At 38.3% G+C, this 20,377-nt stretch overlaps 1 protein-coding gene across 1 annotated transcript in view; it reads left to right on the top strand.

The window, feature by feature from the left end:
* AFAP1L1 (actin filament associated protein 1 like 1) overlaps positions 1–20,170 on the top strand; it is a 158,560-nt gene extending 138,390 nt beyond the window's left edge. Inside the window, exons 16-18 of the mRNA XM_053717107.1 lie at positions 2,451–2,629; positions 17,066–17,197; positions 18,486–20,170. Coding sequence (XP_053573082.1) covers positions 2,451–2,629; positions 17,066–17,197; positions 18,486–18,509 — 335 coding nt within the window. The 3' untranslated portion in view covers positions 18,510–20,170. The remainder of the gene's footprint in view (positions 1–2,450; positions 2,630–17,065; positions 17,198–18,485) is intronic.
* The last annotated feature ends 207 nt before the right edge of the window (positions 20,171–20,377 follow it).

Here is a 20,377-nt window from a genome sequence, read left to right as displayed (position 1 = left end):
ATATTTGTTTTTTGTTAAGTTGCCTAATAATTATGCACAGTAATAGTCACCTGCACACACAGATATCCCCCTAAAATAGCTATAACTAAAAACAAACTAAAAACTACTTCCAAAACTATTCAGCTTTGATATTAATGAGTTTTTTGGGTTCATTGAGAACATGGTTGTTGTTCAATAATAAAATTAATCCTCAAAAATACAACTTTCCTAATAATTCTGCACTCCCTGTATATATGTCTACTTTTCATTTGCTCACAAACTCTATTGTTAGCTATAGAGACATAGAAGCATAACTCTGTGTATTAACCACATAGTAAAAAGAAAGGAATTGGTTTGAAAATAAAAATACAAAATAAAACATATTATTTTTACACTAGAATGTCACAATATAAAGGTGAAACTCGAAAAATTAGAATATTGTTCAAAAGTTCATTTATTTCACTAATGCAACTTAAAAGGTGAAACTAATATATGAGATAGACTCATTAAATGCAAAGCAAGATAGTTCAAGCCATGATTTGTCATAATTGTGATGATTATGGCTTACAGCTCGTGAAAACCCCAAATCCACAATCTCAGAAAATTAGAACATTACAATCAATAAAACAAGGATTGTACATACCTGTAGAACAATATCGGACCTCTGAAAAGTATAACCATGCATACTGTATGTACTCAGTACTTGGTTTGGGCCCATTTTGCAGCAAATACTGCCTCAATGCGGCGTGGCATGGAAGCTATCAGCCTGTGGCACTGCTGAGGTGTTATGGAAGACCTGGATGCTTCAATAGCGGCCTTCAGCTCTTCTGCATTGTTCGGTCTCATGTCTCTCATCTTTCTCTTGGCAATGCCCCATAGATTCTCTATGGGGTTCAGGTCAGGGGAGTTTGCTGGCCAATCAAGCACAGTAATCCCACGGTCATTGAACCAGGTTTTGGTGCTTTTGGCAGTGTGGGCAGGTGCCAAGTCCTGCTGGAAAATGAAGTCAGCATCCCCATAGAGCTCGTCTGTGGAAGGAAGCATGAAGTGCTCCAAAATCTCCTGGTAGACTGCTGCGTTGACCCTGGACTTAATGAAGCACAGTGGACCAACACCAGCAGATGACATGGTTCCCCAAATCAACACAGACTGTGGAAATTTCACAATGGACTACAAGCATCTTGCAGTGGATGCCTCTCCATTCTTCCTCCATACTCTGGGTCCTTGGTTTCCAAATGAGATGCAAAATTTGCTCTCATCAGAAAAGAGGACTTTGGACCACTGAGCAACAGACCAGGTCTGTTTTTCTTTAGCCCAGGTAAGACGCTTCTGACATTGTTTGTTGTTCTGGAGTGGATTGACAAGAGGAATACGACATTTGAAGCCCATGTCCAGGATCCGTCTGTGTGTGGTGGCTCTTGTGAAAGTCCCCAACACTTTTGAATGGCCTTTTCCTGACAATCCTCTCCAGGCTGTGGTCATCCCTGCTGCTTGTGCACCTTTTACTTCTACACTTTTCCCTTCCACATAACTTTCTATTAATGTGCTTTGGGAACATCCAACTTCTTTTGCAATTACCTTTTGAGGCTTTCCCTCCTTATGGAGGGTGTCAATGATGGTTTTCTGCACAACGGTCAGGTCAGCAGTCTTTTCCATAATTGTGACTCCTAAGACTGAGAGACCATTTAAAGGCTCAGGAACCCTTTGCAGGTGTTATGGCTTAATTAGTTGATTAGAGTGGGACACTTTGAGCCTAGAATATTGCATCTTTTCACAATATTCTAATTTTCTGAGATTGTGGATTTGGGGTTTTCATGAGCTGTAAGCCATAATCATCACAATTATGACAACTCATGGCTTGAACTATCTTGCTTTGCATGTAATGAGTCTATCTCATATATTAGTGAAATAAATGAACTTTTGCACAATATTCAAATTTTTCGAGTTTCACCTGTATTGGCTTTTATATACTTTTATATTAATCACACAAGAAAACAGAAAACGCGTTCTGCTCAATACAAAGCACAAAAACATATTTAAAAGAATACATTTTGTAAGTAATAATACTTTATTTATATTATTTTTTTAACACAGTCATCAACAGCTGAACAACCTGTAATTTTTGAAAACACTAGCACAGACTGTGTATCCAAATCTGCTGAAGTCTATGGGGTAGATTTAATAAGTGCCGGAAACTTAAGTTAAGAAGCCGCGATCGTAAGACTGCTGCTCCTTAACTTGTCCGCCACCTTTTAGGTTGCGGCCTGCAATCATTCCGATCCAATACGATCTGGATAATTGACACCCCTGCTAGCGGCAAATGTGCAGGGGGCAGCATTGCACATGCATTTCACCAGAATCATGTCCACTTGGCATATAATAAATTGACCCCATGACTTTTTTGTGACATTCTTTTTAAACATAATGGGTTTGAGATGAGCGTATATTCATAGTTTTCTTGTTCCTTTCAGGGAAGCAGCAGCAGCAGCTGGAGGAGCGTCTCTCAGCGCTTGAAGAGCAGTGCAAAAATAATGAGAAATCACGGGTAGATTTGGAGCTACAGCTCTCAGAAGTGAAGGAGAATCTGAAAAAGTCCCTTGCTGGAGGGCCGTCACTTGGGCTGTCAGTGACTGGCAAGGCTGACAATACCGTAAGTGTCCTGAAGGGTTGCAGTCTGTAGCAATGCTACTCACCATTATTTTCTTTCTGTACTTTCAGAGCTCTTCAAAGCTGTTCTTTTATTTTAACCAGTTACAGGTGTCGGTTGGGGAAGCTCCACCTTTTCATACTGGGCACCACCATCTTGGCGCACACATATTCTTTTTATATTATTATTTTTTATTGAAGGGTATACAAAAGAAAAATAACGGTCTGTTACAAATTATTACAGAGTGTTCTTAACCCCAACAAAAAATTAACTGATTATTACATCAAAGATTGCAGAACACACCAGTATACAAAAATTCCAGCACTTATTTTATATGACATCATTGCAAAGACTAATTTCGTACGATATAAAACATTTCTATACCTATACAACATCTTTTATGCCCTCAGTGTGTGCTGGGACGTCTCCTGTTATATTTTACCAGGTTTAACTAACATTTTATGTGGTTATTTGCCCTCCAGTTATCAATTAACACGTGACCTAACTTAATATCATAAAAGTCTTACTAAGAAAAGAAAGAAGAAAAGAAGAAAAAGAAACAAAGGAGGAGAAAAGAGAAGGAAAAAAAAAAAGGGAGGGAGGGGAGGGGGGTCGCTACTGGTTAGTTTTTATGTATTGTGCCTGTATTTTTGGATAAAAACTAACCATTTTTTTGCAAAGCTAATTTGTTGCTGGGGTCCATTGTTAAAATTGTCCGTCTGTTCTATTATGTATTGGGAATGGAGTAGATATGTTAGGCCTAGATTTGGAGTTCGGCGGTAAAAGGGCTGTTAACGCTCCGCGGGTTTTTTTCTGGCCGCACCATAAATTTAACTCTGGTATCGAGAGTTCAAACAAATGCTGCGTTAGGCTCCAAAAAAGGAGCGTAGAGCATATTTACCGCAAATGCAACTCTCGATACCAGAGTTGCTTACGGACGCGGCCGGCATCAAAAACGTGCTCGTGCACGATTCTCCCATAGGAAACAATGGGGCAGTTTGAGCTGAAAAAAAACCTAACACCTGCAAAAAAGCAGCGTTCAGCTCTTAACGCAGCCCCATTGTTTCCTATGGGGAAACACTTCCTACGTCTGCACCTAACACTCTAACATGTACCCCGAGTCTAAACACCCCTAACCTTACACTTATTAACCCCTAATCTGCCGCCCCCGCTATCGCTGACCCCTGCATTACACTTTTAACCCCTAATCTGCCGCTCCGTAAACCGCCGCCACCTACGTTATCCCTATGTACCCCTAATCTTCTGCCCTAACATCGCCGACCCCTATGTTATATTTATTAACCCCTAATCTGCCCCCCACAACGTCGCCGACACCTGCCTACACTTATTAACCCCTAATCTGCCGAGCGGACCTGAGCGCTACTATAATAAAGTTATTAACCCCTAATCCGCCTCACTAACCCTATCATAAATAGTATTAACCCCTAATCTGCCCTCCCTAACATCGCCGACACCTACCTTCAATTATTAACCCCTAATCTGCCGACCGGAGCTCACCGCTATTCTAATAAATGTATTAACCCCTAAAGCTAAGTCTAACCCTAACACTAACACCCCCCTAAGTTAAATATAATTTTTATCTAACGAAATAAATTAACTCTTATTAAATAAATGATTCCTATTTAAAGCTAAATACTTACCTGTAAAATAAATCCTAATATAGCTACAATATAAATTATAATTATATTATAGCTATTTTAGGATTAATATTTATTTTACAGGCAACTTTGTAATTATTTTAACCAGGTACAATAGCTATTAAATAGTTAAGAACTATTTAATAGTTACCTAGTTAAAATAATAACAAATTTACCTGTAAAATAAATCCTAACCTAAGATATAATTAAACCTAACACTACCCTATCAATAAAATAATTAAATAAACTACCTACAATTACCTACAATTAACCTAACACTACACTATCAATAAATTAATTAAACACAATTGCTACAAATAAATAAAATTAAATAAACTATCTAAAGTACAAAAAATAAAAAAGAACTAAGTTACAGAAAATAATAAAATATTTACAAACATAAGAAAAATATTACAACAATTTTAAACTAATTACACCTACTCTAAGCCCCCTAATAAAATAACAAAGACCCCCAAAATAAAAAATTCCCTACCCTATTCTAAAATACAAATATTACAAGCTCTTTTACCTTACCAGCCCTGAACAGGGCCCTTTGCGGGGCATGCCCCAAGAATTTCAGCTCTTTTGCCTGTAAAAAAAAACATACAATACCACCCCCCCAACATTACAACCCACCACCCACATACCCCTAATCTAACCCAAACCCCCCTTAAATAAACCTAACACTACCCCCCTGATGATCTTCCTACCTTGTCTTCACCATGCCAGGTTCACCGATCCGTCCTGGCTCCAAGATCTTCATCCAACCCAAGCGGGGGCTAGACATCCACTGAAGAAGTCCAGAAGAGGGTCCAAAGTCTTCCTCCTATCCGGCAAGAAGAGGACATCCGGACCGGCAAACATCTTCTCCAAGCGGCATCTTCTATCTTCTTCCATCCGATGACGACCGGCTCCATCTTGAAGACCTCCAGCGCGGATCCATCCTCTTCTTCCGACGACTAGACGACGAATGACGGTTCCTTTAAGGGACGTCATCCAAGATGGCGTCCCTCGAATTCCGATTGGCTGATAGGATTCTATCAGCCAATCGGAATTAAGGTAGGAATTTTCTGATTGGCTGATGGAATCAGCCAATCAGAATATAGTTCAATCCGATTGGCTGATCCAATCAGCCAATCAGATTGAGCTCGCATTCTATTGGCTGATCGGAACAGCCAATAGAATGCGAGCTCAATCTGATTGGCTGATTGGATCAGCCAATCGGATTGAACTATATTCTGATTGGCTGATTCCATCAGCCAATCAGAAAATTCCTACCTTAATTCCGATTGGCTGATAAAATCCTATCATCCAATCGGAATTCGAGGGACGCCATCTTGGATGACGTCCCTTAAAGGAACCGTCATTCGTCGTCTAGTCGTCGGAAGAAGAGGATGGATCCGCGCTGGAGGTCTTCAAGATGGAGCCGGTCGTCATCGGATGGAAGAAGATAGAAGATGCCGCTTGGAGAAGATGTTTGCCGGTCCGGATGTCCTCTTCTTGCCGGATAGGAGGAAGACTTTGGACCCTCTTCTGGACTTCTTCAGTGGATGTCTAGCCCCCGCTTGGGTTGGATGAAGATCTTGGAGCCAGGACGGATCGGTGAACCTGGCATGGTGAAGACAAGGTAGGAAGATCATCAGGGGGGTAGTGTTAGGTTTATTTAAGGGGGGTTTGGGTTAGATTAGGGGTATGTGGGTGGTGGGTTGTAATGTTGGGGGGGGGTATTGTATGTTTTTTTTTACAGGCAAAAGAGCTGAAATTCTTGGGGCATGCCCCGCAAAGGGCCCTGTTCAGGGCTGGTAAGGTAAAAGAGCTTGTAATATTTGTATTTTAGAATAGGGTAGGGAATTTTTTATTTTGGGGGTCTTTGTTATTTTATTAGGGGGCTTAGAGTAGGTGTAATTAGTTTAAAATTGTTGTAATATTTTTCTTATGTTTGTAAATATTTTATTATTTTCTGTAACTTAGTTCTTTTTTATTTTTTGTACTTTAGATAGTTTATTTAATTTTATTTATTTGTAGCAATTGTGTTTAATTAATTTATTGATAGTGTAGTGTTAGGTTAATTGTAGGTAATTGTAGGTAGTTTATTTAATTATTTTATTGATAGGGTAGTGTTAGGTTTAATTATATCTTAGGTTAGGATTTATTTTACAGGTAAATTTGTTATTATTTTAACTAGGTAACTATTAAATAGTTCTTAACTATTTAATAGCTATTGTACCTGGTTAAAATAATTACAAAGTTGCCTGTAAAATAAATATTAATCCTAAAATAGCTATAATATAATTATAATTTATATTGTAGCTATATTAGGATGTATTTTACAGGTAAGTATTTAGCTTTAAATAGGAATTATTTATTTAATAAGAGTTAATTTATTTCGTTAGATAAAAATTATATTTAACTTAGGGGGGTGTTAGTGTTAGGGTTAGACTTAGCTTTAGGGGTTAATACATTTATTAGAATAGCGGTGAGCTCCGGTCGGCAGATTAGGGGTTAATAATTGAAGGTAGGTGTCGGCGATGTTAGGGAGGGCAGATTAGGGGTTAATACTATTTATGATAGGGTTAGTGAGGCGGATTAGGGGTTAATAACTTTATTATAGTAGCGCTCAGGTCCGCTCGGCAGATTAGGGGTTAATAAGTGTAGGTAGGTGTCGGCGACGTTGAGGGGGGCAGATTAGGGGTTAATAAATATAACATAGGGGTCGGCGATGTTAGGGGTAGCAGATTAGGGGTACATAGGGATAACGTAGGTGGCGGCGATTTGCGGTCGGAAGATTAGGGGTTAATTTTTTTAAGTAGCTTGCGGCGACGTTGTGGGGGGCAAGTTAGGGGTTAATAGATATAATACAGGGGTCGGCGGTGTTAGGGGCAGCAGATTAGGGGTACATAAGTATAACGTAGGTGGCGGTCGGCAGATTAGGGGTTAAAAATTTTAATCGAGTGGCGGCGATGTGGGGGGACCTCGGTTTAGGGGTACATAGGTAGTTTATGGGTGTTAACTACTGTACCCTAAAGTACACTAAGAGCTTTATAAACCGGTGTTAGCCAGAAAGCTCTTAACTCCTGCTATTTTCAGGCGGCTGGAATCTTGTCGTTAGAGCTCTAACGCTCACTGCAGAAACGACTCTAAATACCGGCGTTAGGAAGATCCCATTGAAAAGATAGGCTACGCAAATGGCGTAGGGGGATCTGCGGTATGGAAAAGTCGCGGCTGTAAAGTGAGCGTTAGACCCTTTAATCACTGACTCCAAATACCAGCGGGCGGCCAAAACCAGCGTTAGGAGCCTCTAACGCTGGTTTTGACGGCTACCGCCGAACTCTAAATCTAGGCCTAAGATTGTTAAGTGTTGGTGGACGAATTGCTTGCCAATTTTTTAATATAAGATATCTGGCGCCCAATATTACAGTATTGATGAAGCTGTTATTGCGCATATCGTGAGTAGTGTTTGTTAGAAAGAATATATTGGCTTGTGATAGGGTAATTTGTGCATGAAACAGTTGATTCAACCAAAACTGTATCCGTTTCCAGAATTGCAAGATTTTTGGGCATGACCAAAACATGTGGACCAGGTCGGCCGTCACGGATCTACATCTTGGGCATAGTTTTAGCGTTTGGTCGTACCATTTATTTATATCTGCAGGAGCTATGTACAAACGATTTAAAATTTTAAATTGTGATTCGCGCCAGGTCGCCGATAGGGTAGCACGTTCCGCCACTGTTATACTATGTTTCAACTGTTCAATATCTATTGTAGGAATATCGCATAGCCATTTAGCCTGAATTCTTACAAGATTGGCTTCACCTTTCTGTGTTAATATCATTCTATACCAATAGCTGATGGAATGCTTTCCTGCTTTATATAAGGATAGGCCCATTCTTATACCAGGATGAAGCCAGTATCCAGTTTGATTTTGAACTACTTCATTGTACCAGTGTCGCACTTGCAAATACGCATAAAAATCTCTATTCACGAGTTGGAACTTAGATTTGGGAAAAACAAAAAAGTGTGTATGTTCGTGTTCTCAGTGTCACGAAGATGAATTAAGTGAGTAAGACCTTGTGTCGCCCATCTATTAAATACTCTATTACTTAATCCAGGACTAAAGCACGGGTTCTTAATGATAGGCACTAGCTCCGAAATTTGGGGATTGTCTTTCATGCATAAACGAATGTGTTGCCATGCTTTAATGACATTTACTATGGTGCATTTAGTCTTGAGCTTAGCTGGGAGTGCCTTAATGGGACAATGTAATAGAGCAGTTAATGAATAGGGAAAGACTAGTTTTTGTTCAACTTCAAGTGAAGCGATATAAGATCTTTCCGTGATCCAATCCATGGCGACCTTAGCCAAACAGATATTATTGTAGAGTGCGAATATGGGGAATGATAGTCCACCGTATTGTCTAAGATGAGCCAATTTGTCAAGTGCGATCCTGCTCTTACCCATGCCCCATAGAAAGGTCCTGAATCGTTTGTCCAGAAGCTTGATATCTTTTTTTGCTAATATAAGAGGTGAATTTTGCATGGTATATAATAGTTTTGGTAGTATAGTCATCTTGACTAGGTTAATTTTAGCCATTAGTGAGAGGGGTATTTTCGTCCAGTTCAGCAGGTCGGCTTCAATTTTGTTTAGAAGTGGGGCGAAATTCAGTTCGTACCATTCTATTGGATTTCTACTGATTCTGATACCAAGATATGTAATGTAGTGCTCTGCTACATTAAATGGAGGCGTATAGTTTGTTTGCGGATTTGGGTTTAGCCAAAGTAGGTCAGACTTGTTAATATTAATTTTGTAGCCTGAGAATGAACCAAACACTTCAATAGTCTTCAATATATGGGGAATCTCGGCTTGCGGATCGTTAAGAAAGATTAGTACATCGTCTGCGTAAAGCAGTATTTTAAAAGATTTATCACCTATGCTAAGCCCTTCTAGTTGAGTTTTTAGCTTTAGTGCTAGAGGTTCTAATGCCAGATTGAATAATAATGGTGAGATTGGACACCCTTGATGGGTACCCGTCTTGATATCAAAAGAATCTGTGAGTGAGCCGTTTACCAATAACATTGATGATGCATTTGAATATAATGCCCTAATACAAGTTGGGAAGTTCCCTATAAACCCGAATTGTTTCATGGTGTAAAATAAATGATCCCAGGTAATCGAATCAAATGCATTTTGGGCATCGAGAGAGAGAATAGCTGGGTCGGCCTGTTGATGGGTTTTATTAGCATGCAGGAAGTCAATTAGCAAAAAAATTTTCCTAGTACTGGCCATTGAGTTCCGCTGTGCCATAAAGCCGACCTGGTCCACATGTATTAGGGATTCAAGAATGGGTTTTAACCTATGTGCCAGAATTGCGGTGAATATTTTATAATCAACATTTAGGAGTGATATGGGGCGGTATGAATCAGCTATTTCTGGGTCTTTTCCCTTTTTTGGGATTAATATAATTTTTGATGCAGTGAAGTATTTAGAAGGTGTCTTGCCCTTGCCTAGATAATCATTAAACAGATTCGTTAATGCTGTTGCGACCTCATCTCTCAGTATTTTATACATTTCAGCCGGGAGTAAATCAGGGCCTGCAGCCTTACCCAATCTAAGTCTGTCTATGGCTTGTATTACTTCGGCGTTAGTTATGATTTGATTAAGCTTTTCTGCATCTTGTCGGGGTAGAACTGGGACCTGGATTTTTCCCCAAAACTTCTCTTTGTTCTGAATGTCTATATTTGAGTCATTGTATAGTCTCTTAAAAAATTCATGGAACCCGGTCTTGATATCCTCTGACTCAGTTAATCTTTTCCCCCCAATCTTAATAGCTTTTATAGGTTTGTGTGCTTGATGTATCCTAACACAGTTTGCCAATAATTTCCCAACTTTGCTACCGAATCTGTAAAACTTAGCCCTTTGTTGGCTTTCTTGTGTCATAGCTTTCTGAAGTGATGCTGTATCCCATTCTAGTTTGGCTTTACAGTATTTCTGCCAGTGCGACTGGTTAGGTTCGGTAATATACAAATTATAGGTGTTTCTAAGATAATTTGATCACTCTCTCTCTCTTAAGCGTGTTTTGGCCCTGATCCTGCATGTATATTTTTTAATCTCACCCCTTATTACTGCTTTAGCTGTTTCCCAGTAAGTTTCCGACTTATGGTTATATGAGCTGTTCTGTAACTTATAATCTCGCCACACCGCATGAATGTGTTTTTGAAACTCCTTATTACTAGATAGATAGCGAGGAAAAGTATATCCTCCAGCGGGTTCAAAAGAGGTGTTGAAAGGCTTAATTTCTAAAAGTATGGGGGCGTGATCAGAAATGATAATGTCACCTATCTGCGCTTTCGTGCAGTTCCCGAGCACCCTATCTGAACTCAAAAAGAAATCAATTCGTGAGAATGTTTTATGATGTTTAGCTTCACATGTGTATGCTCTTGTATTGGGGTTCTTGTGACGCCAGATATTTTGTAATTGGAGTGTATTGCAGAAAGATTGTAATATTCTAGATATTTTTTGGGGAATTCTGATTGGCTTTGTATTGTTAGTGTTCAGACGATCTATGTTGGTTGCAGCAAGATTGAAGTCCCCTGCCACTATCATGATAGTGTCCATATAATTGAACAATTTGGCCTTCAATTTTACCCAGAATAACTCATCATAATTATTGGGGCCATATACATTGCATATCGTATAAACGATTGAAGCAATTTTTATTCTCATAATGATATATCGTTTCCCGGAGTCTAACTCCTGAGAAATAATTTCATAATCCAAATTTTTCCGGATTAATATAGCCACTCCACGTTTTCGTGATGCACATGGAGTAGATATAATCTCCTGGACCCAATTAACTTTTAATTTTTTGTGTTCTTGTTCGGATAAATGTGTTTCTTGTAGTAAGTTAATATCTGCTCTGTATTTATTTATATGTGTTAAGATTCTTTTGCGTTTGATTGGGTTTGTGATACCGCCCACGTTCCATGACATGACCTTTAAAGTCATTTTAATCTACTTGTGTCATTGTCTATAGGCATCGTGAGAGAAGAAAAAAAAAAAAAAAAAACCCTTTCCTCCTAGTCTCTCCCCCACGTCATATCTAGCTATGTGAGCTTGCTTGTGAGGAGAAATCTTGTATAGGAATCTTAACTTCCTATTCCCCTTATTCATACGAAGGTCTAAATGTATAAGCATATTTGTGATTTGCGTGATTCACTCCTGCCTCTTTTCCCCCACCTTTTAACTATTATCCTGCCTATGTTGGTCTAAGTAGGCCTTGGCCTCTGTAGGTGTGTTTAACATGATTGTTTCATTGTTACTGAAAAGCTTAATTTTAGCAGGGTAAATTAGCCTGGCCGAGAGGCCTTGGTTTATTAGTGTGGTACAATATGGGGTCATTGCCCTCCGTTTGATAGATGTCTGCAGTGAATAGTCCTGAAATAATAAAATTCTGTTCTGGTCTATTTCTACGTTTTGAATTTTTCTGTAGGCCCTTAATATGTTGGTTTTATCATGGAAGTTTAGGTATTTCACCATGATAGGGCGCTTCTGTGTGCTACCTTCCTCTAGTTGTCTAAGACTTCCCATCCAATGGGCTCTCTCTACCTGTATTGGCTGTGTTTGTTGGTTAAGCCCCAAGAGTTGTGGTAATTTTATTGCTGCAAAGTGAATAAGGTCCTGGTACATGGGACTTTCTGGCAAACCAATTATTTTTAGATTATTTCTGCGTGATCTATCCTCAAGATCTTCCAGTTTTTCAGTTAACTCCTTAATTTGAGTGTTGTGCTGTTGACCGAGTTGTTCTAATTTATATGTGGAGTCTTCCACATCTGATATTCTGATTTCAGCATCTGCTAATCTTGTAGTGAAGTTTTTCATTTCAGAAGACAACGTGGAAATCTCCAGTTTGATAAATTCAAACTGTGGAAGTAGCAAGTGGGCTACCTGTTTGGATATTTCCTCGATGTCTGTTTTGTTTATGTTTAAGCTACTTGTATCTGGTCTTGGTTCAAAATTGGGTTCTAGGCTGCTCCTAGGTTTCCTACTGTCCTTCGTCTTGGCTGGCATTGCGTGCACATATATTACTTTATCGACATGTGCCAAAAGTGGTGAGGGAGGGGAGTGAAAAAAAAAAAAAAAAAGGGACAAGTGAAGGTGGGAAGGAAGTGAGTAAGGGGGGGCAAGTGCGTGGAATGAGTGCGCTAGGAAGTGCAGGGAAGCGGGGTACTGTTTAAATCTAGTATTGGGGATAAACCCCTGGTGATAGTGAATAATGCAATTGCCAGAAAAGAAAGAGGGAAAGAGGGAAAGAATATGTAATGGGCAGTCCCTGTTGATGTTCCTAACTAGAATTCCTAGAACTGCCTGTACCACTGTTTAGCCCAGAAAGTGTTATCCTGTGTTGCTTGCCTGATAGGCTCTCTCTCCAAAAAGGAATACCTTCCTATATGATTCTGAGATATTAGTTACTTGTGTCATCAAATATTATTCAGGGGTCCTAAAAGTAGTATCGCAATTAACATTTAAACTCTGGCTAAACATTATATGCTGCCTTCCAATAGTGCCTAATATTTATAGTGAGAGATGTCCAGTTGTTCCACTAGTATAGGTGATATTAACAATGCAATTGTTCTCTATTAATAATCAGATGTGCGTTTTAAAAGGGCAACGTTCACTTAGTAACCAAGTATAGTTTTGCAAGATCACATTGCAATTACTACTGTAAACCAAGCTCCATATGAATTAAGTCACGGTTAGCCTATGCACTTTAGTCATAGAGTCACCGCCCCACAAGAGTTATACTATGCGATATTTATAATAACAATTAGTAAGGTCAGTTACTGTTGGTGAGGAAAAATATGCAGTGAAGGAAGAGGAGAGAAAAAAAAAAAAAATTTCCCCTCTCATTTGTTACCCATATATAACCATATATCATGCACGCTTCGTTTGTTGTGGGAGGTACCTAAAGAAAATTCTTGAGAAACTTTATCTATATACTTTATACATTGCAATATTGAATCGAGATATGGTCCACATGACAGTAATATTCATCACATTTCAAGTACACATTTCTAACAGATATGTTATGCACAGTACCCTTGATTAAGAGGGCGTTTTCTGAGTTGAGATAGTTGTTATATAGTCTGTTTATGTGGCTAGTATCGCCCCTAAACAAAAAGGTTGACAAAAAATATGACTCCAGCAGATATGTGTGGTAACCAGCAATAATATAGGACTCTCACTAGGGAAAGTCAGCTGCCTTATCCTTTTCACAGCTTCCGCTAGGAGCCACGAAGCTTATAATGATCCTAAGTGATTCTCAGGTATATCCGATCTGCGGTTACCCGGCCAGATCCAGCAGATTCCTTGGTATAGAGTAATCCACCTTCTAGTATCAAGTGTCTGAGGTAGTACGTATAAAACCTTTATGAGCAGTAGTGCCACAAACATGCAATTACAGTTATTATATTCTTGTGACCACTATATTCCACCTTTGTAGGTTTTTAGCGATAGCCCAGCTATATGTGTGAGCTGTTAGTGTTTTGCTTTATGATAACTATGGGCTTATGAAACTTGCAAGAAGTTATAATATGCACTAAGCAACCTCCTCTTCTTATCTTTCTCTTCTTACCTTCACCCAGTCGATCTCTGGGACTTTAAGTTGTAGGATTCAATCTAGTCAGACCGTGTGTGACTGGTCCGAGCAGGCAGGTGAGTTAGAGTGACTCCGTCGCTCTCCCCCAACCAGGCGGGGGGGTCTGGAGTTGCGCAGTTCGTCGGCGTTGCTTCGGCTCTAACAGTAAGGGCTTCCAAGTGTTTCCCCACCTCACGACTGGGGGTCCGTCTCAATCTGCAACAGCCGTGCTGAACTCAGGTCTCGAGTGGCAAGGTTATGGTCTCCGCCTCCTCCTGTGCTGATCTACCAGCGTGACCGTAGCCAGGCGGTCAAAAGGCTTTGTGGGCACTTCTTGAGCAGTAACGGCAGCCAAGCTCCACCGTTCAGGCCTCTGGGTTGCGGTGTACCTCCGCATCCAAGGAGTAACAAATGCTCTGCACGTTTACCAGTGCAATGTCGGCGGGTGGTTTCACACAGCGAGCCTCCTCACTCCTCACAGCTTCTCACCATGCGCCTCCTACCGGAAGTGCGATCGGCGCACACATATTCTTACACTCATCACAGATTGTTGACACTGACAGCTTTTTGACAGCTGTATTGTACACTTTGGGTTAGCAGGAATAAGACAGTGGGATCTTTACATTTTCACAGCAGCTGTATTGCTGTATATTCATGTGGCTTTCTTATATACAACATAAAATTACTGTGTGATCTTAGAGCTTTGTACCATGATATAAACTGTGTATAAAGACTGCAATAATGTAATCTCCTACACTGTATTGTGTGTGCTAACCCAAAGCGTACAATACAGCTGTACAAAAGAGACAGAAACATGACTGATCTGTGAATATTCACCAAGAATAAGTGAGACCCTGTGTGAAAATAAGACTTTCTCTAAAGAGAACTGCAGACCCAGATAAACAATAGCATGTAGTAACCATTCCATTTAAGTTGTGTCCAGCAGTTTAATGTCCCTTTAAATAGCTTTTTAAATTTAAGTAATAGCTAAATAAGCAGATATTGCTTACTAATGCTCACTGGCTGATAATAAAATCTCCTACAGCTCTGCCAGGACAAACCTCTGCAAGTTGACAAGAAATACAATGTCCATTTAAATTTTAGGATTTCTATTTATTTTATTTTTTTTATTTAGTATTAAAGTCCAGCAGGTGTTTCTTTAACTCTGCCATATTTATTATAAACGGGAGAACTCAACTAAAAGTTTTAGGGACTGTAATTAGTAATACACGCACTTTTCTTTTTTTCTGATTTTACAAGTTTACGTCATAAACAGGTCTAATATAAATATCTGTAAAAGGGACACTCAAGTCAAAATTAAACTTTTATTAGTCAGAGCATGCAATTTTAAACAACTTTCCAATTTACTTCCATTAACAAAACGTGCACAGAATTTTTATATTTACACTTTTTGAGTCACCAGCTTCTACTGAACATGTGCAAGAATTTACCGACTATACGTATATGCATTTGTGATTGGCTGATTGCTATCACATGGTACAGGGGGAGTGGAAATAGACATAACTTAGAAATTGGTCTACTATTCATTTGAAGTTCAGACTAAGGGGTAGATTTATCATACCCGGGGCGGACATGATTCGCTATAGCGAATCATATCTGCCTTGCATCATTAAATGCCATCAGAATACGCTGTCTGCATTTAACATTGCACAAGCAGTTCTGGTGAACCGCTTGTGCAATGCCACCCCCTGCAGATTTGCGGCCAATCAGCCGCTAGCAGGGAGTGTCAATCAACCCGATCGTATACGATTGGGCGGATTGCTGTCCGCCGCCTCATAGCTGGCGGATGAGTTAATGAGCAGTGGTCTTAAGACCGCTGCTTCTTAACCCCTGTTTCTGGGGAGCCTGAAGGCTTACGCAGAAACAGTTAAATTCAGGGCTATTCTGCCCTTTTTAAATCGGCCCCTAAGTGCTATTGCATTGTCTTGTTATCATTAATTTGTCGATTATGTAAATCTATTGTATTGACTGGTCCTTTAAGAGGTTCTTTTTATCATCTCCCTAATACCAGCTGAAAGGGGTTTATCTGATACCATTATTGCCATCCTTTGTATTCATGTTAAACACGTTTTGTAAGGAAAGAACACTATTGTAGGTCTTGTTACACTAACAATGGTGTTTTAAATAAACATACTGTATGTGATTAGCTAAACAATTTATAACTAAACAAGATGACTGTTGCTTAGCTTTAGTGAATTACATATAATATAAATACAATTCAACTTCCACAGTGGTGAGATTAGTGTCTGCATCTCTAATCAACTTGGCATTGTTTTGGTGCCGATATCTCAAGAGAAAATGAATACTGTATACTTTTAGCCCTTAGTTATCAAATTTTGCTCTGCATTTAAGTAATGATTACTTGGTTTACTTCATGGCTGATTTCTTGTAAAAGGGTTTGTCTCCTGTGCACTGTTTCCATAAGCATTTGAATTGTTTTATCTGTAGCTGAGTTAGCTCTATACCTGTGTCATAACTTGTAATATTCTTAATTATTTATACGGCAAATGGTTCATAACACTGGAATTAATTTAAAGAATGAATGCAATATTTTTCAATGTATAGTATATGAAGCACAAATGCTTTTATATATATATATATATATATATATATATATATATATATAATATCACTTTAGTATAGTGTTGCAGTGATGTCCTCTAATTATTCTGTGATGCCATAACTATAAAAAAGGATATTACATACATATTTTTTTTCTTGTGATTCAGATAGAGCATGACATTTTAAGAAACTTTCTAATGTACTCCTATTATAACATGTTCTTCATTCTCTTGGTATCTTTATTTGAAAAGCAATAATTTAAGTTTAGATGCCGGCCCATTTTTGGTGAACAACCTGGGTGGTCCTTGCTGATTGGACAGCAGCAATAAACAAGTGCTGTCCAAGTTTGAACCAAAAACTGTCTGGCTCCTTAGCTTGGATGCCTTCTTTTTCAAATAAAGATAGCAAGAGAACGAAGAAAAATTGTTAATAGGAGTAAATTAGAAAGTTGCTTAAAATTGCATGCTCTTTCTGAATCACAAAAGAAAAAAAATGGGTTCAGTGTCCCTTTAACATTTAAGCAAATTTTACTATGTATTATAATTTTAATGTCTTCTTACTTGTAGCCCCCCAACAATCACCCAGAATCCAGTGCACCTGACCGACCCTTGCCTGTGAACAGTGCAGCAGAGCTGAGGCGCAGACCTCCATCCATTGTGGTTTCGGCAGGCAAAGGCAGAGTGTTGCAGAAAGCCAAGGTATTTAGAGAGGAACTAACAATTTAATCTTACAATAAATTACTGTCATTCATACCTGTTTTCTTATTAAATATTTCCTCCATGTTTATGATGATGGTGAGAGAATGTTTACAGCTGTGTCATCCTATTCTCATGTCATTGTTTGTTCCATTTTCACTTTTCTCTGACTTCCTCACCCTTCTGTTTATCCACCACCTAAAGCCCCTGTGGGTTTTCATTTCTCTAACTATCTTTTGTATCCATTCTTCCCCTCATTGTTAAAGGGACAGTATACTGTAAAATAGTTTTTCCCTTAATGTGTTTACAATTGCTTTTTTTACCAACTGCAGAGTAAAAAATGTATGAAAATTAGCTTTTTAAGGCTTATCTGTGTATATTAAAGCTCTGATTTTGTGTTTTGAAGCCACAACCTAATAAAATGGGTTGAGCTTGTAGGTATAATCAGATTTCATTACTGTATCCCATTGTGTACATACACCGGCTTCTTTATCTTATATCTGTCCTTAAAACAATCACCAGTACTTTGAGAGAACAATGGAAAATCAACATTTTATTACCTTATCTCTGCTATATCGCACTGGGAGTGTAATTTCTTCTGCTGGCTGTGTTTACAAAGCTTATCTATAGCTGGTACGCGCGGCCACAAACTTTCAGAATAGGTGGGGATACCACATGCTAAATCAACAATTTCAAATGCCAATATAAGGGTAAAGGAGCTACTTGTAAACAATTTAATACACTCCAGAAAGTAAAGTGGATCATTGGGAACAAATTAAAGGGGAGAAAATTTTTGAGTAAACTGTCCCTTTAACTCTCCATTTGTCACCACCTCATCCTGTCTTGGTGCCCAATAAAAACTTACTTCCATGGAGAGTAATCACTCATCATATTGTGTGATTTTATTGTTTTTTAAAGCTTATAAGGTAATACAGGAGTCTCTCACATACATAACCCTGCATAGTGAGATAAACTTCTCTCAAGGTAGAATATGTGTTTATAAAATTCTTTGAGGGACACCTCATACAGACATCACTTCTTAGATCATCTGACTTGAGCAGGGAGCTTTAAATAATCGAGCCCTAAATATTAATTACATTGACAATAACATTTAACCCTCCTATGTGTTTCGTTCCCTCTAAATCAACATTTTCATAAGCTAATCAATCCATGAGGACGGTTATTGTTTAATACAGCTTACATACTGTATAAGGCCTAACACAATGAATTGAGACAATGGTTTGCACATTATAATACTAAATATAATTATTTCATTTTATTGTTGTTCCAGGAGTGGGAAATGAAGAAACCCTAAACAATGTATTTGTGATACACACTTTCTGCTGACCAGAAAGAGATTTCTCTTGAGGAGATTCTGCAGGGTCCAAATTTCTCTCCGTCATTAAGGGACTGACATGGAGATAGGACATAGGGGCTAGGTTGAAGAACTATATCGTTTCAGACCTCTGTCACTACAGATACAATACAAGACATTTTGTAAACTAGAGTGAATCACTGGATAAAGGGAACGTTTTGTAGTGACATAATTAAAATAGATGTTTATGTGACAGGCATTGATCATTTACAATACAGGGGAATTATTGGTGATATTAATGTGAAGACTTTTATCTTAGAAAACTGGGCTAGCAATGTTCCACTAAAACAAAATGGAGATAACTACATATACAAGACAAGTGCTTGGAGCTCTATGAAGGATGAAGCATTTGAAGACAGTTATGTTTCTCAGAATGGGGACACTGTTTATGTTAAAGATTTATTTGAAGAGGCACATAACAAAACCATCTCTTGCCTTGGCTGAAGGAGGAAAATAAAGCCTTTCTACTTTACAACGCTAATACTCAGTGTGTGTCTGGATGACTAATTTCTACCATTTTTGCATCTGAGATTAAATTCCTTAAATTATATAAGGCTACCTATTTAGGATAATACAGTAGGGGATGAAACTGTGAGATCATTGCGACCCCATAAAAATTGCCACTATTATAATTTTAGGCATTAAAAATGATCTATGATATCTCTAAAATGCTAATGAGTAATGATAGACAGAGAAGCCAAGAAAAGAGACAGCAATGCAATAGAATGTGTAATATCAATCCATGTGTGGCATTAGAGAGTAGTTACAAAATAAATTGGTAAAAAAAGAAAAATGTTTTATATTGGCTTTATGAACACTAAACTAGTGAAATTAAAGTAAGTGTGTAAAAATACAAAGGAGAAATAAAGTAAAGTCTAGAATGATAATTCAGGTTAGAGACATAAGGAAATAGTAGGTGTTTTTTTGTTTGTTATTATGAGCAGGATACTAGACAAGCAGTATGCATCCTTGTTATATGATAAAGTATAATTATGGCTTAAAGCAGAGTTGTCCAACCAAATACCCAGTGGCCATAAAGCAGCACTGTAATGACTCCTCAAATTGTACACTAATTGTGTATGAATTATGGAAGGATTTTGCAGCACTTTAACTAAGGCTACATGGTTGTATAATATGGAAACAGCTGACTATGATCTCACATGACTCCTCTACCTCCACCCATTTGCAACTCAGAGTGACTAATATATGCAACCACCAGCTGATGTTCTGGAACAGTAACATAATCTTTCCGGTCATCTCTAGTAGAATCCAATGTATATATTTTGGGGTTTTGTGTATATGTAGGTTTATGGCAGTGGTTTAGCATAAGCCATGTATAATGTATCTATTGAAGTTTGTTTGTAACAAAGTACATATTTTTTTGCCTTGATTATAATCATTTCTACAAATGACAGCATTCTCTTCTCCTACATCCCTTCTGTATTCTTCTCACCCACTCCTTACAGATCAGTCACACTGAAGTAAATATGGTTTCAATTATTAAACTGCTTAGTTTTGCATTTTTATGACAATTTTATGGAAAAAAATTGTATGCACTTTAGAATTTTTTTTTTCTATTAAATAAAAATGTTTAAATTAAACACGTTTTTTTTCCCTCTGAATATTACACTTATACTTTCTAAAAGCAGCAAAGGACATACAGTAATCTTTGTATTCCAACTACAAGCATATGAGTAAACCTACTATACATCAGAACTATTCCAAATCAGATCATTTTAGTGAGTTCCATCAAAGTAAATGAGAAATGGCAGGTTTCTAGTACCAATAATTTGTGATATAAAGTTTAG

The sequence above is a fragment of the Bombina bombina genome, chromosome 6, assembly GCF_027579735.1.
Source record: "Bombina bombina isolate aBomBom1 chromosome 6, aBomBom1.pri, whole genome shotgun sequence".
Taxonomy (NCBI): domain Eukaryota; kingdom Metazoa; phylum Chordata; class Amphibia; order Anura; family Bombinatoridae; genus Bombina; species Bombina bombina.
Note: the sequence above shows the minus strand (reverse complement) of the source record. Positions and strands in the feature narration are given on the sequence as shown.